Source organism: Toxotes jaculatrix, chromosome 5 (assembly GCF_017976425.1).
Source record: "Toxotes jaculatrix isolate fToxJac2 chromosome 5, fToxJac2.pri, whole genome shotgun sequence".
Classification (NCBI taxonomy): Eukaryota; Metazoa; Chordata; class Actinopteri; family Toxotidae; genus Toxotes; species Toxotes jaculatrix.
In genome coordinates, this window is record NC_054398.1 from 25,568,862 (window position 1) to 25,586,057 (window position 17,196).

Consider the following 17,196-nt stretch of genomic DNA (forward strand, 5'->3'; position numbering starts at 1 on the left):
CTTTGGGGAATAATGAGGGCATTTATCAGTATTTTTGATGCTTTATACACTGAAGAATCAGTGATTATTAAAGAAAATAATTCTAAAGCTTCAGATTATTAAAATAATTGTTATGTACAGCCTTGTAAGAACATAACTCCTGTGATGAAATAATACTTGGCACACAGAAAATTTTTAACCTGTTTGATAAAACATGTTTGTGGTGCAAAGCACATATAAATTTGGTGAGAGAGAGAGAGAGAGAGAGAGAGAGAGAGAGAGAGAGAGAGAGAGAGAGAGACTCAGTGACTGAGCATCAGTCAAAAACTGATGAAAACTGAACTGAACCAAGCTGGGAATCCACCCATGCGATGACGTCACGGGGCTCTGACAAGCTGGTGGTGCCGGAAGAAAAGATGGCGGATCATGAGGAGCAGCTATCCGACGAGGAAAAGGTAAGACGCCGATTTAATCACAGGTTTTACCCCCGCGTTAAGGCTCGAATTTTGGTTTGCGTTCGAGTCGGTCTCCCGGTGAATCCCGGCGTCGATCGGCGTTGTTATCAAATTTGTAGGAAAAAAAACCCAGGCCCTCGGCACAACCGCTGCTGCTTCTGCTCTTATTATTTTTAGCTCAACTTCCGCTCATTTGCGAATCTCAAACGGAGGCTCCTTGTACGGTCCTGGCTCAAAATAGGAACCGTGTACATATTATAAATTCACCTAACCTTACCTCCCACACCCTTTTCGTTCTGTGGGCATGTTATTTCACCCATGTGTCCCTGGCAGCTTGTGTTATGGAAGTTTTCATACACCAAAGATCGGTAGCTAGTTAGTTTAGCATAGCCGCATCCTGCTACCAGATAGCCTGACTTGCTAACACGCCCTTTTCGCTCTTTCATACCGTTTTTCTGGAGTTACACATAACAGTCTTGTTAGTGAAGGTTTTTCTGATTATTTAATTTCTTTTAACTAGCCGCATGACAGCAACCACAAGGAATCTACAAGCTAGCTTGTCAACAAACTAACTGTACCTGTAATAAATAACGTTTTACAGCCAGTAAAAATATGTGGGAACTGAAATGAGCTTCAGTTGACATAATGATATAATCATGCGTGTTCTTCCCATTTAAAAGTGTGTTTCTGTAGCCGTAAAGATCTAACATCAATATTTAGTATTTTATTAACGGTGTAATAGGAAACTGTTGAGCAATTGTGGTAGTCATGCTCATACTATAGGCAGGTTTACACCCATGTTTGTGTCTGGCGATACTAGTTCTTTTTCCTTGTACAGCTTACATTTCCTTAAAAGAACACACACACACAGACCAAACCTCGAGACAGCATGAGCTTTCACTTGCATGTGTCTTAGCTGTCTGCAGAAATCCTACTTTATTTTAATATTCTGTTAAACGGGTTGGCTTCCGTTGCTGCTTAAATACTACAGCTGCAACTATTTATCAATAAATTGACAGTTTGATGGATAAAGAAAACAGTCCTGTGATTTAATGGTTACAGTTGTGCATATGTGAAGATTTACTTCTTTGCTTGAAGTCTCTGTAGATTTAATATGAGATTTTGTCAGTGTTGGTCGGAAGTTTAGGCATCCGTATGACCCCCAATAACTTGCGATGAATGAGTGTAAATGCATGGGGTAATGTGTATATATGTATATATGTATACCTGATAACTTGTATTGTGTCTAACTTCACCTTGCAGTCAAAATTCCTACCAAGCTTGTTAATACCACAGTAAACCATTATGAGCTTTCTTCTGTATAAATGTTTGTAAACTCCTGAGTCGCCACACGTTATGTAATACACCATTCAGAGTTAGAACAACGCCTTCTGGTTTTATTTTGTTCACTTCCACTTCAGCCTGAGTCATAGGTTTTTTAGGTTTGAGGTGGCTCATTGAGCCGTGGGTGTGACTGCATCATGCTCATCAACACACAGGCATCAGCTGTTAGCCAAGCATTTCATTACATGGCTCAGGGGCGTGGGTGACTGTGGCAGCCTTGTGAGTTTGTAATTTTCTAGCTTCACCATTAATAACATTTTCAGGTATGAGCTGTGGTAACAAGGTTAACAGCTTTAGATGTTGTTGTGATGAGGATGGGAGCTCATTTCATCTCTTAACCACACTGGTTTCCACAGTTGTCAAGCAACTTTCACTGTTTGACCAGACAGTTTGATTTTGTAGAGCTGAAAGAATGCTTTTTGGCCACATGCCAGGCACACTGCCGATATTACGCAGTATTTAGCTGGTGGAAGCTGTTCATTTCCTTCTCTGAGTGTGATTGGTGTGGGACCAAGTGGTTACATTATGCATACATCCACTGTAAGTTGTGCTGTTAAGAGCGTAGCATTTCTATACAAACACCGCAGTTGCATTTTGTGCTTTGAAGGCCGTCTCTCCAGTGCATTTGCTCAGAGCAATCAGCCATCTGCTCTTGCCCCTCAGCATGTTTTCAGCAGCTCAGAGAAAACTGCAAAGGAAGGCAATGAGTGTTGTCATCTGTCTAATGTAGAGACAGTGGATAACAGTTTCCAAAATTCACCAGTTAATTTGAACAACACTTTCACTGGCCAGTCAGGATGTGTAGAATAAAAATAAAAATGTTGTTTGGTTACCTGCCACAGACAGGTAGAGTGGATAAACCAAGCCACAGCCAGAATCTCCCAGCAAACAGCTGATGGTATGTCCCCTCGCTCAGTGACTAATCTGCAAACTTGCTTTTCTGGGAGTCCTCCCTGGCTATGATATGAAATTACTGTGATGACTGTTCAATCTGTTCTGGAAGAAGTAGCTGGGAGACACTTTGATAGGTAGCCTAAGGAAAGTTAATCTAGGCCATTTTATTTTTTGATAGCAATACTGCAACTGTGTCGAATACAATAAATAGTCTTGATTTCATCTCTGTGAAATACTTTCTAGATGTGGAAATTCAGTCCTGTGGCTGTTACCTGTGCTGTCAGTGTCACTTTGTCATTTAAAAAAAAAAACAAGAAATGAAAGCACCCTGATTGGGAATTAGTGAATAGTCTTTTCAGTTTGTAAATGATTAAGCAGCAAGACAGGTCTCATCTCAGGCACAGATAAAAAGTACTTCTTGCAGTCTTTGTAAATCATTTGGGCACTGGACCGCGAGCTTCCTGATTACAGCAAAGAAACCACACGAGTATTACAGGAAACTCTCATTATTCACTGTGCATACTGTCAGTTTTTTCATCTGCGCTTAAGTGCTTGGGCAGGCACCAGAACCAGAAACCAAATACTTTAACTATTTTACCTATCAACTCAGTTGTTCGCTACTTTAAGACCTGAAGACCTGAACTAAATATCTGGAAGACTTGGTGATTCAGTACGGTTTAGAAAAAAGTGTCTGCAAAGGAGCTGGGTGTCTGTGCTGTGGTTCCTGTTTCAGAGACAGACAAATCTTTCTGTTAGCAAAAAGTGTTTTGTGAGAATACGTAATCTCGTGAAAAGGCTTATTTCTGAGAGGGGAAGTATAATGATGTATTTATTATCTTAGTTCTCCACAAGTTTTATTGTTGTGAGGCTGAGGTGTGTTAATGATATCTATTCATATTCAAGATGATGTGATCAGTGGTAGACTGGCAAGCTGTTATTTCACTGCAGTAGCATCTGCGTTTTGAATTTTACAATTTAATTGAGCTGAATATGGTGAGAAGGTGGTTGTTGGAGCTTTTTAAGAAGTGCGCTTTGCTTTCATAAGTATGTTGTGACTAAGAATAGAGCACATAATGATTCTAGCTCTGAACTGACAGGTAGTATATCAGTTTTCAGGAGAACCCAGCACACATGAGATGCTGAAGCCACATGCAGAGTTAAGCAGAGATAAATGAGGGTACAGGTAAAGTTAGCACAACTCAGTCAACTTTCTTAACTGACAGAACGCAGAGCAAATATCAAGATGGCAGAAAAATCCAACTCAAATCAAATCACCTTTAGTTACCGTTCATGCAGAATTGCAATACAGAGTGCTTTAAATAATGCAGCGTATACAGAAATAGATATAAATTGCATTCTTCTTGTGAAGATTTGATTAAAGTTTTTTTCCCCTCAAAATTTCCAGTTGAAAGGAGTTTTACTGCTGTCTGGGTAAGAAGGGACATAAAAAAGCTTAAATAAAGTATAATTCCCTTTAACGATGTGCACTAAATTGAATAAAGGTGAAATTAAACCATCCCTCATTTTACTGCCGAGTCACTGGTAACTCCGAACAGTCCTATATGTTTCCCTGAGCTCGGCTTGTAAATAGTTGTCGTAGACCATGGGAATATCATAGCTGAATGCTAAAACTCAGTGGCATCTCCCTTTAACTGAAGAATGCAAAGGCGGAGGAGCGCTGTCTGGACGTGCCTGCAGCAGTGTCAGAGATCTGGGGATGGGGAAAGAACTATGCATACTTTCTTGTCTCAACCCTCAGGTGGAGTACGCAACCTTGAGGGGCCCAAACTGGTGCCCTGTTTAAGGGTTAGAAACAGCTGGAACCTCCCTGGTTGATCTTAGGGCAGAGAACTCACCTTTTTCTCCTGAAGACAGTTTTGAGAGCTGTTGTTTCAGCTGATAGGTTTCATTAGAAGCCTGAGAAACTTTGTAGATCAGTAAATCATCAGCAAATTTTTAGAAATGGTGCTTTTAACTAGACAAACTGGTTGACCAATTAATTTCCTATAAAATGATGAATGTTGATTTGTAACTACAAGTGGCTTTACACTGTGGTGTCTGCATGCTGGAGGTTGTAATGCAAGCCAGTGATATATTGCATAGCTTGCTGCCTGAGGTAAAGTGACACTACTTTTACTGGCACAGTATAAGGGTAAGCTGAAGGTGACAAACAGCCACACTGAAAGTAGACAAGGCAGCATTATTCAGGTTCAGTATTTATGCATCAGAGTGAGAGTCCGTTCAGCAACTGCAAGGTCGTCACTTTGATTCCTGCCAAAGTATATATATATAGTTGCATGTGTGTTACTTTTTGTCTGACGCCTGAGTTTAATTTTTCTCACACCATTGCTGATGAATGAAAGCGCCGGCAGGAAGATCTCCATGGCACAGCTGCATTATCTCACAACTTTCATACATGTTTGACAGGAAAATAAAGGTGACAAATTACAAAGCAGTGTTAACACTAATGCTGGACTGTGATTAAGTGAAACTGGTGACTGTCCAAACGGACATGATTTTCATTCTGTGTGATTTGTAGTTAATATGAAGCGTAGAGCTGGTATAAAAAAAGAACACAGTTCCCCTCAAAGTCATTACTCTGCATAACATATATTTTTAAAGTAATGATTTTATCTGTTGGGAAACCCCCCCCCCCCCCAAAATAAAGTGACAAGTTTCTGCATCTGAGCGTGTTTATCTCCAGCATCACAGACGTTTGGCCTTATTTCTTCAATTTAATCTGAGTGAAGCAGCTGCCACCTCCTCATTTTCAGTAGCAAAGAAACATTTCTAGTTAGCCTACGGCTGCCTGACACCCTGCTGTGGACTTATTATTCATAAATTATTGCACTCACATCCCAGCCCATCACCCAGCCCCCCCCCCCCCCCCCCCCCCCCCCCCCCATCCAGTATCCACCCACATCAGACTGGTTTCCCTCTAAACTTTGTCCTATCTCTGGTGTAGCATTTCGAGGCACTTGCACCGCCTTCTCCCTTTCTATCTAGGATTTTCAAATGGAGACACGCCAGGGACGGGGATCAAAGTCAGGGAGATGATACAGCTTTAAATGCCCACAGGCCAAAATATTGCCTCAGTTTATTCCTGCTGTTTTTTGGGCTATTATCATTATTTCCATGGATCTGGATTGGCATGATAAGGCGATTCTGATGCCAGGATTAGGATAAGTGTGGTTTCAGTGTCGGTGGGTGTCATTTGGGATTAAGAAGGGGTGCTCCCTAAAAGGGTGATGGGATAGTGCAGTGGGAGTGTCTGTTGCCAGGAAAGGAGGGGTTGTTGGGTAATATGAGGATGAATATACAGTGAGCAAGTTGAATGAAAAGAGGCCAGCTGGTGTCTAGGCAAAGGGAGCACAAAGACATGAGAAGCCAACACTACAGGGGGTGCCTATGTCTTTTAGTGTGTGTGTGTCTGTTTGCTCCTTGGTTGGACTCCACCCCCTGAGAATCCTTAGAAAGATAAGGGCATTGACTGTCAGCCATAAAACGCCCTCATTTCAGGAAAAAGAAAGACTTGGTCTAAGATCATCATGATCGTGACTCTGATTATGACACTTTAAGATAACACACATACTCGTAACACAAAAGTACACACAGACTGCAATCCTCAACATGTCTTGACACAGTTAATCAGCATCAACTCAGTAAGACTACATAGCAAAGTTTGTCTGACATGGTTCAATCACCAAAGACTGTGAGTTAGTTAATACAGTTCCCTGCAGAGACATTTTTACTCAAGCTCAGCCCTTCATTTCATGTTGCACCATGGCAGTCAGTGCTGAAGGCTTAAACTAGGTCTCAGAGCTCTGGAGTGTCCCAGCAGCCTGTGTCCCAGCATAACAGACTGCCATTGGAAGGACCACTTAGCCTTGAAGCTCAACATTCAAATTACTGCTCTACAGTAATTACCTCTGCAAAGGATGTTACAGTTTGTCTGCTAGTTAACAAGATATCTTCAAAAAGCCCGTAGAGATATGAGTGCATCAAACATCTTTGGCGAATTGGTTTGCCTGAAACATGTCAAGGAACAGACTCGGTCGTTCTTTGGACAAAATGGTTTTTAACGGTGTTTGTATCAAGCATCATTATAAACATACATGGATAATGTTTAGCATGGAGGTAACTAAAAGTGGACTTTTTTAGACTTTCATTCCTGTATTGCCAAAGCAGGATGTAGGCTCTTGTCTCACTGCATTAGTAGAACTGGTTTCATGTATGCAGGGGAAGAGGAAGTGTGACCCTGCTTTAACTAGCTTTTAACAGTCAGTTACTTACTCATAATCAGCTAATGGAGTAGCTCTCTTGTCTTTTGACAGTGATTCATTTTAACCCACATTACACTCCCTCAGCTTAATCTCCTCTCCGTGCACCTGAAAACAGTTAGCATGGCTCTGCTGTCAGATGGGACTGTCAAACCATCCCTGTCCATTTCTTTGCTGTCTTTACTGGTCTCTCCATAGCTGTAGGCATTACACAAGTGGTTTTGCAAGTGTTTGTCTTTCTGTGTGTGTTAGCCCTCTAATAGACTGGCAGCCTGTTAAGGGTATACCCTGCCTCTTGCCAAAAGCATGCCGGGTAAGGCTCCAGCCCCCCGTGACCCCGAATAGGATAAGAGGTTCAGAGAGTGGATTTATGGATATCATTACACTATTACATTACACTGAAACAGCAAGACAAGACACGAAAAAAAAACACTGAAAAGCACAGTGTAATGTTGTTATTGCTGATTATGAGACTGTGCATCCACTGTCCAACAGTAATTACAGCGGTTCTGCTGAACTTAAACTCTATTAATAGACTTTATTGAAACCAGATCTGAGCATAGAGAGAGTTCAGTTTGGTGTCAGATGTTTGAACTGAATCTGAAGTGGGTTTTGCACTAATGTTTAAAACTAAACATATATAAGTACAATATGTTAATAATAATAATAATACTATTATATGTATAAAACTGTGTGTTATCTGTGTTTAGTGTGGGGTTTGTGTTTTTAAGTTTATTTGTGGTGTTTACATGATGAACTGTGTGCATAGACAGGTTGATTGAGACTGAGAGTGTTTGCCACTGTTCAGCCTTGATGACAACAGAACTTTTTATACCAGTCCACGCCACAGATCTGCGTAGGTTTTGGGTTTCGCTCAGCAACTTTATCCAGATAACTGGTCTGGACGACTTTGGTTCAGTACAATGTAAACTTGGTTCTTGCGACAGGGCCCTGGAGTGTCAGGGAGATGCTTTCTGCATATGAAACGTCTGTTTACACTGCAGTCCAATTTAATGAGGGAGACCGAATGCAAATTACTCTTTCCTCAGGGATTTCAAGACACAAGCACACGATCAACATAAGTGGGTCATGATGATCTCATGACAAAAGATTAGACTAATGCAGATAAACTTTGATCTCAACTTTACAAACACACACACACACACACACATGTTCCTCCCTGTGTGCCTTCCTTTCTCTCAGCATTGCTCATTAGCAAGAATCAATCTGCAGCTCTGCGCGAGTGCCAGAGCACTTGTATACACACACTGCTAATAGGGGCCCGGGGGACAAACACACACAAACACACACACACACACACACACACACACACACACACACTTGAACACCTTTCCCTGATACACCAGCTTGTCAGACCAGGGGGGAACCTGGCTGAGCCACTGTATCCTGTGAGTGGTAGAGAGAGGTAGAGACATACAGAGGTAGGGCGAGAGAGAGAGCCTGTGTATTAGAGTCCTCAGCACATTTTTATGTCCTTATATGGTCGTAAACCACGCGGGGGAGGGAGGGGCCGCCGTCTCGCTGTCAGTTTGACATGTGACCTGGAAACAGGAAGTGTTGTGGTGCAGAAGAGAAGTGAGGAAGAGGAAAAATGACTACTCAGATGCGCTGCAGAGTGAGAGAGGCGCTAAACTGCCTCACTCCACCCTCCAAACGAGTGACACAGTAACATTACACCCCCTATTGGCCAAAGTACATCTACACATTATATTCCACAAAACTTCAGCAGACTTAAGTGAGCGGTGTTGGAGGAAGTGTATAGATCCTTTACTTAAGTTGAAGTACAAATAACATAGTGTAAAAATACTCCATTACAAGTATGTATTTTAAGACTTAGGTAAAAGTAAGAGTACTCATTATGCAGAATGGCCTTTTTCAGAGTCGTTTAAAATGCTGATTTGTCATATTAAGGTGAATGTATATATATTTATAATATCATATTGTGTTTTTCTTCTTTAAATACGAAAACTCTGCCTGTCTGGTCAGATTATTTTTACCTGTTACTTGTGAAATCATCTCACCGAATGGGCAGATTTCTTCACTTCTCATAATAAAATGAGACTTTTAAGACTCAATAATAGGCACAAATTATTTGACGTAGCAGGAAATGGAAATACCCAAGTACAAGTACTTCAAACTCTATTAGAGTACATTACGTGAGAATTTAATATTGTGGTTTAAAAAAGGCAGGTTAATGTCAGAGGATTTAAGATATTACTCATTTGTTTTCTGTTTGAATCAGCAGACCTGTCACCCCATCCTAGTGTTATTTTTATATATATCAATCTTAAAATGTCATCACGGTGACAATGAAATGTTGAGCTGGCGTCTCAATGTGTCTGTTTGACTCCTCATGTCTGTATTGTTTCTGATGAGAGACTTTGAGTCTTAACCTGAACTTTGTGTCTTGGTTTGCAGGTACGCATAGCAGCTAACTTCGTCATCCACGCCCCACCAGGAGAGTTCAACGAAGTTTTCAACGGTGAGCGCTTTCTTTCTTTTTCTCCTCATAACGTGTATTATAAACATATTAATAATCCCTGGCAGGTGAGGTGTGATGTTATTGCTTCCCTGACCCACTTTGATTATAATGTATGATCTGGTAACAGTGTGCAGCATGATAAAGGGAGGCACTGATTCTTCACAGCACATAAAAGGCGTTTAAGGCTCTGTTTGGATCCAAAACAAAAACACAGCCCTTTCTCTGGAGCACTTTTTAATTAATGGGCCTTAGGGAACTGTTTCATTGCTTCCTAGAGAATTGTGGGATTATTTGCATGCTCTTGAACATAACATGTTGTGGATTTTTTCTGTTTTGTTACAGGAACATTTTTACATGAACACAAAGCTTTATTAATCAGTTTGACTCCACATGTTGTCCACTGTATCTAAGTGAGGCATTTTTAAATCAATAAAGTACCTGATTGTGTCCATGAAGCATTAGGTGAACTGGGTAGGTCTACTGTCAAATGATTTACTTTTTCGACTTCAGTGACTCTTGGCAGTTGAACAATAAGTTTATTTTTGTCACTGCAGGCGCAGCAACCGCTACAGTTTCTTACTCTCGGGATTTTGGAGAGTGAAAGTTGATTCTGATTGGTCCCACTTCTACCTTGTGGAAACAAATGTCATCTCTTTTTTTTCTGAGGTGAAATAAAATAAAAAAGGAAGAATTAAAATGTCTTGGTGAGGAAAAGCGCTGATTTAGGAGAAAATTGCAGACAAGTAATGAACTTTTACATCATGCTGCAAATATTACAGCATGTGATTGCTTACTACCGTAGTGTCTTACTTGATATTACCAAAGGATGGTGCCAAAGTCAAAGATGTTCAAAGTGGCCTTTAGCAACAGGTTGAAACAAAAAAAATGTTTTTTTCATATTACAACAGCAGATCAGCAAAACAGTTTTCTCTGACGTCTCTGAAATTGTTTTTGCAGTTGCCAAACAGGAGCTGAAACTGAAACCGTTTCTGTTCATGTGTGACATATCATACCACTGTGGCCACAGCGAAAGCAAAACGCGACAGTGACCTTTTGGCCAAATTGTAGCTCACCCTACAGTACCAGTGTTGACACCACACTGTCAAAGTAGCAGCCCTTGAGAGAGAGAGAGAGTGTGTGTGTGTGTGTGCGTGCGTGCGTGCGTGTGTTTTGGCATTGTTAAAACCTCGTCCTGCCTCGATAAATGTCGTCACCTCGGAGGAGCGCCGGGGGGATGTCTGTCTGCTTCTTATCACAGCCTGACAGCCCACACACACACACACACACACACACACACACACACACACACACACACACACACACACACACACACACACTAAAACACAATCCCCTCATGCCACTTTGCCCCCTTTCATCTCTGTGTGATTTTTACAGCCGTTTCCACTGAGCTAATTTACCATGTCTGCTTCATTCCCTTCACATAAATGCTGCAAAGATTGACTACAGGCAGTTTTGTCTTTTGAGCGTGTTATGGTGTTAATCTGTTGGATCTGTTTTCTTTCTCCTCTCCTCTTCTTCTTCCTCCTCTCTCTCATAATCTCACCATTTTCCTCCTCAGATGTGCGATTGCTGCTCAACAATGATAATCTTCTCAGGGAAGGTGCAGCGCAGTAAGTCTTCCCTCTTACACCATTTCCAGGTCTTGAAAAATGTTCTTAGAATTTCAGACTTTGAGGGAAACAAGAGTCACAGTTCAACTAGCAGACCCACTGTCATTCTGCATGTTGTTTCTTGTTTTTATATTTAATAGCATCTCATCTATATTGCATCTCTGAACACAGGTGGTTGTTGGTTGGATGTCATGTTTGTACCAGCTTTGTTTACTTCTTTAAATATGATCCTGCACTTAATAAAAATTAAGGAGAAAATTACTATTTATGGCTTTAGTCTACATCCATATTGTCTTAACAATGTCAGTGTATATCACATAGACAAAAATCTATACATGCAGCCTAGAATTTATGTTTGGATGAACGACTGAGTTTAAAGTATGGAGTGTATGAAAACCTTTTCCGCCTGTCTTTGCAGTGCATTTGCACAGTACAACCTGGACCAGTTTACCCCGGTGAAAATCGAGGGCTACGAAGAACAGGTGAGTTTATGCTGGGTTTGGATGACATCGTGTGTGTGAGTCTGCTCATCATTTCATTTCAGCTGTCTTTCCTGTTGTTCTCCACACTCCTCGCCCCCATTCAGCACTTCCATCTCATATATGTTGTTAATTTACTTCATGTCGCACGAGTATCTGTTGCAGCTGCTCCACATGTATTATTTACTCCATAATTAATAATGTGTTACTTTATATTGTGATTTCCCATAAATAGTTTTAGCATGCTTGCAGTTGCTTGCTTTTCAACTGAAATAATGTTATAACTCTCAAAACCATTTGGGTTTGACAGTCACATGTATGCCAACAATGAAAAACTGCATTTTCATAAAGAGCCACAGATTTTTTTCTTTCTTCCACAGCAGTATAGTTCTATAACAGTGTAACCCCATGTTCTTTACAAATGTTAAAACAGTGGAGAAAGAGAGGATACCAGAAACATGATAACCAGCACTGTAATGGGACACGAAAGTGGGGAAAGCAACAAACTTATTTAGTCTTTATAATTATTGCACTAATATTATGGTCTTATGGGAATTACAGGAGAGAAAGGGATTGAATAAAGGATCAAACTAGCCCCAGTGGTTTGTCAGCTTGTTTGTTGTTTGTTTCTTCTTTCTTTCTTCATTAGCTTCCATAACGTAGTTGCTAGTCTTCCTCTCCTTTGCTCCCTGAGGAAACAAGATCACAATGGCTTCTTTTATTTTAATGTCATTGTGCTCGCTGCCTGTGAGTTTCTGTGAAGGTTGAACATGGTGGTGAATGAATGTGGCTGCGTGGTAGCCTCAGTAATGATTGCAGTGTCTTATGTAAAGATGTCATCATATCCCTCTGTTCCCACATCACGGGTTGAAATTCCCCTGTCTTATACTCAGCAGGCTGAGCTAAGGGTTGAGGTGGAAGACGGTGGATGGAAAGTTCAGGCTGATGCCTGTGTTCCTCTGTCCTCTTAGTTCTGTTTGTCTTTCTTTTTTTTGTTTTTTTTCTTTTACTAATTGCATTATTTTAATTTACATCTTCATTCTTCTCTCAGTTTTCACGCAGACTCTTTGCCCTCTGATATCTGTTTTTGCTGTTCCTGTTTTTTGTCTCTTTTCTACTTCCTTTATTTCTCTTTCTCTTGCTACATGCCTTTGTCTTTCTATTTGTTCACTTTCTCTTCTCTTTCTTTCTGTTGTCTCTTACTTCTCCTATCTGGTTTGCTTTGTTTTTTTCTTGTTTTACCACTTGTACTTCTTAACCATTCTCTAATTCTTCCTTCCCTTCTCTTGCCATCTCTCTCCTTTCCAGGTCTTAATCACAGAGCATGGTGACCTTGGGAATGGCCGGGTCCTGGACCCCAAGAACAAGATCTCCTTCAAGTTCGACCATCTGAGGAAGGAGGCCAGCGACCCACGGCCTCATGACGTCGACAGCTCCCTGGAGGGCTGGAGGAGCGCTGTGGACTCAGCCGTCAGGGCCTACGTCAAGGAGCACTATCCCAGTGGAGTCTGCACCGTACGTCCCGGCCCACTTCATAAGCATGTTGCTGTGCAGTTCACCTGAAAAAGTGGCAATTCAGTTCAAAACCTTTATGAACAGTTTGTGCAGTACAACCCAAACATTTTGTACCTTAAGAAAACAGAGGCTGGTGTGTACTGCACCTTGCGTTGTGTAAAACCAAAGCGTAGCTGTATTTCACTTTGCACATTACAAATGTCGGTTTATTGCAAAGGTGTCAACTTACCCTTATCTAACCCTATATGAAACCCCACACACTGTTTTTTCATTTAGCAGTATTTTGCTATAATTAGCAAGTGCCGGCCATTAAAACGTAGGATTGTTATCTGTTTAAAACAAAGTATTTGGCTTATGTTAAATGGTTTACTGCTGGTCATTTTGCTTCTCTCTTGTGACCAGTGCCATTTTCTCCATTTATTTATCTAATGTGCTTGTTCAGAGTGAGCAAAGGTGACAAGAACAAGTTACTATTTCAACCCATTCAGTGCAGTACAGGAAGGAATGGTATACCAATATTTAGAAAATGTTGCAGTTCATTTTATAAAGCTGCTTTTGTGTTACTTCTTTAGTAATGCAAAGTGAGCAGTGCAGTTCTGTTGCAGACAAGAAAGAGTTGTACTGTGAATTAGAATTCGAAAACTCTTTGCTTGTCAAATATGATCTGACAGTGTTGTTGCTCTTCCCTTTAGATTTATGGGAAAACCATCGATGGACATCAAACCATCATCGTGTGCATCGAGTGCCATCAGTTTCAACCAAAAAACTTCTGGTATGTTTCACTCAGCTACTTAATATATCTTCCTACATTTTGCACCATTGGGATTTGAAAGCTCTAATGTTTGAGAGGAGACACGTTAAACACAGAGATCAGTACACGGTTTGATTCCAGTTTGAGGATGGAGCCAAGTTGTCAGACTAGATTGTCATTTTTACTTAAAAGCAAGATTTTCGTCTTTTTCAGAAAAACCAACAGAGCTTGTGGAATTCCCAACGATGGTTTCTAAATCAGACCTCATCTTAAAAAAAAAAAAAAAAAATGTTGAAACAATGAAAAGCTTAAAAAGCCTCAAATGTGGTTTGATATGTACAAGACTTTTCAAACGCATTACTTTAATTGGCACTTAACTCTGGAGCACTGGACTGCTGGCCCTCATAAGTGTTGCTGAGCTGTTTCTGATCTCGTTAATCTAATTGGATAAGAACTGCACCAATCCTCTTTGCTGCTGGGTTTTACTGGGCTTATGGGTTGTTGCGTGTAATGATCCCTGAGCCTCTATATGCGACTGCTGCTGTTGTTTCAGTTACGAGGAACCTACAGGGCAGATTTGGGGTAATATAAAGGAACATATATAGACTTGTATACTTTTCCTTAAGGTTACTTAACTTAGCACTTGGATTCATGTGGTTAGATTTGTAAAACAGCTTTTCTTGAAACATCATGAACACCTTAAGATCATGTTGATGTTTGGAAATTTGACTACTGGTCAACCTACTCTTCATGTGACAGAAGAAATCTAACTTCATCTCAAGAGTCATGAAGAAAGTTTGTTTTAAATCAGATGATGCTAGCTGCAAGCAGCCATTTAATGGTCTCACTGCTTATTTATTTACATGTGCTCAGGGCTGGGATATCCTCTGGGTTATCCTGAGGTGTAAACGGGTGAGATTACCAAGTTGCTGTAGTCATTTTAAAAATCTGAATTCAAAGCAATGGTAGGATTGCGTTCTGTAGTGATGATTAAAGATGAGAGACAAAGTAATGGAAGAACAAAAATGAAATGTTTTCGTAAAGTGTGTTAGTAGAACTCCACTGAAGGGATGAAACCACATAGCATTCTGTGGTTTTGATGATGGTGGTGGAGGCCATGTTGGTCCAAAATCCCCCATAGGTGTTAAGTTGGCTAGAGAACTAGTGACTGTGAAGGCCATAACTTTAGATTCACACCATTGTCATAGTTATTAAACCATTCAAAGACACCTTAAGTCCTCTATTTCTGTTTCCTAAGGCAGACATGAGGCTGTATAGAGAGGCACATAGTACAGTGGTTCAGTTTGGTCTTATATGATGGGGACAGTCTGGTAAAGATTGGAGCATTAGGAGAATTTATTGTCAACTGCCCTGATTTTTGTGAGATATTGCCGTAAGGCATGGCATTAAGAGATGTAACAAGTGATTAAAGTCTGGTTTTCCTCTTCCTCTTTGCGCAGGAATGGACGCTGGAGGTCAGAATGGAAATTTACCATCTCCCCCTCCACCACTCAAGTGGCAGGAATTATGAAAATCCAGGTATTTAGTTTAAATATTCCATTAGGTAAAGAGTGGGGTATGAGAATATGTGCTGTATGTGCTTATTTATGTGCAGGCTTAAGGACATGAATGGGTTTTTTCACAGTCAGTACACACACTGATATTTTTCTCCTTTCTCAACAAGACTTTTTTCTTTGGTTTTTGGTACCTGTTCACCATGGAGTGGTTGTGATCTTGATATTATTACCTTTATTGTTTTTTGGGGTTGTTTTTAGAAAATTGGGTTTCCTTTGTTACCTACAGCTTATATTTCTCATTTTCTACAATTTATATCACGTGGAGATACAGAATGAATTTCAGGTACCAAATGAACTTTCATCTTTCCAGGTTCATTACTATGAGGATGGAAATGTTCAGCTGGTGAGCCACAAAGAGGTCCAGGAGTCCATGTCAATTTCTGTGAGTATAGCTTAACAACTCCTTTTTATATGCACACAAACAGACAAGGAAAGTCAGTTTGCTGTGACCAGCTCAAACTCATGACTTGGACCTCAGATATAAGCTACAGCAGTCAGCAAACTCCATTCAAGCCATTCCTTTCAGATATAAGTGACATCTTATATATTTAACATATTAATTTCACAGTGTCATTGCAAATCTGATCCACCTCAATTGTGGTTTTACCTCCTGAAAACACTGTTCTGGCCTGCTGCCAGCTGCCAGGGGATGCGTTTTTGCCTAATTGTTTGCAGTGTGGAGGTGTTAGTTTGTGTATCCTCTGACATTTTGGGTGCACCTTCACCCAGTTTTTTTTCCCCTCTACTGTTGAAATTACTCGTCTGTTTTCCTGTCATCTTTCAGAATGAGGCTTCAACCGCCAAGGAGTTTGTTAAGATCATGGAGGCTGCAGAGAACGACTATCAGGTACGTAATCTGAAATGAATATTCTGTGTTCAGTACGATTACCGTTTGTTGCAGGGAAATTGAACTGTCACCTCAGCTTGTGGTTTGTAACGGATGTGCTTGGAAGAAGATTGTTTAAAAAAAGTTTCTAGGTTACGACATACAGAAAGCTGAGTCATACTGATGAATTTGGATGTTATATTTCAAGCTCACAGAAAACAGTCATAAATAAATTGTAATCTCTTTTTTTTTTCTTGGCTATTTTAAAGTATGATTTGAAAACAAATCAAGTAAATATTTTTGCGATGGAAAGAAAGTTAATATTTCAGTTCATCCTCCTACACATTCAGTCTCAGGCAGCAAAAATGTTTTCTCACTTATCAAATAACCTGGAAATGATTTGAATTTATTTTAATGAATTATTGATGTATTCTTATCTCCCTTCTGCTCTCCATCATTCTGTTATTCATTCCAGACGGCCATCAATGAGAATTATCAGACCATGTCGGACACTACCTTCAAAGCCTTACGCCGCCAGCTTCCTGTGACACGCACCAAGATCGACTGGAACAAGATCCTGAGCTACAAGATTGGCAAGGAGATGCAGAACGCTTAAAAACAATGGAGAAGATAACAAACAACCCACCCCACCCCCTCCCCTCCCAAACAACGTTGCATGACTGGATAGTTGTATTGTCTTTGTACAAAAATTAGAGAAACAGGGGCAAAGAAAGGTTTGGTCTCATAGTCAGATGTCACCTTACACATTGGATGTCTTCTTTTATGGATGTTATTTTGTTTTTGTTTTTTTTGTTTTTTTTTTTTACAGACACTGTTAACTCCACTGTATATTGAATCTATGATGATAATCGTATTTGGGAAAGTATAATTGAGGAAATATTACAAGACATAGGAAAGGGGGCGGACACTTGTATGCAAAAACACCCTTATAAAATACAATA

The 17,196-nt window shown here is 40.4% G+C and overlaps 1 protein-coding gene across 1 annotated transcript; it reads left to right on the forward strand.

Moving 5' to 3' along the window:
* Positions 1 to 332: 332 nt before the first annotated feature.
* Positions 333 to 16,947, forward strand: LOC121182081 (F-actin-capping protein subunit alpha-2). The gene is made up of 10 exons (XM_041038401.1): positions 333 to 434; positions 9,392 to 9,455; positions 11,035 to 11,086; positions 11,505 to 11,568; positions 12,874 to 13,080; positions 13,773 to 13,852; positions 15,292 to 15,370; positions 15,719 to 15,790; positions 16,193 to 16,255; positions 16,710 to 16,947. The coding sequence occupies exons 1-10, from the start codon at positions 351 to 353 to the stop codon at positions 16,848 to 16,850; spliced, it is 906 nt and encodes a 301-aa protein (XP_040894335.1). The 5' UTR covers positions 333 to 350; the 3' UTR covers positions 16,851 to 16,947.
* The last annotated feature ends 249 nt before the right edge of the window (positions 16,948 to 17,196 follow it).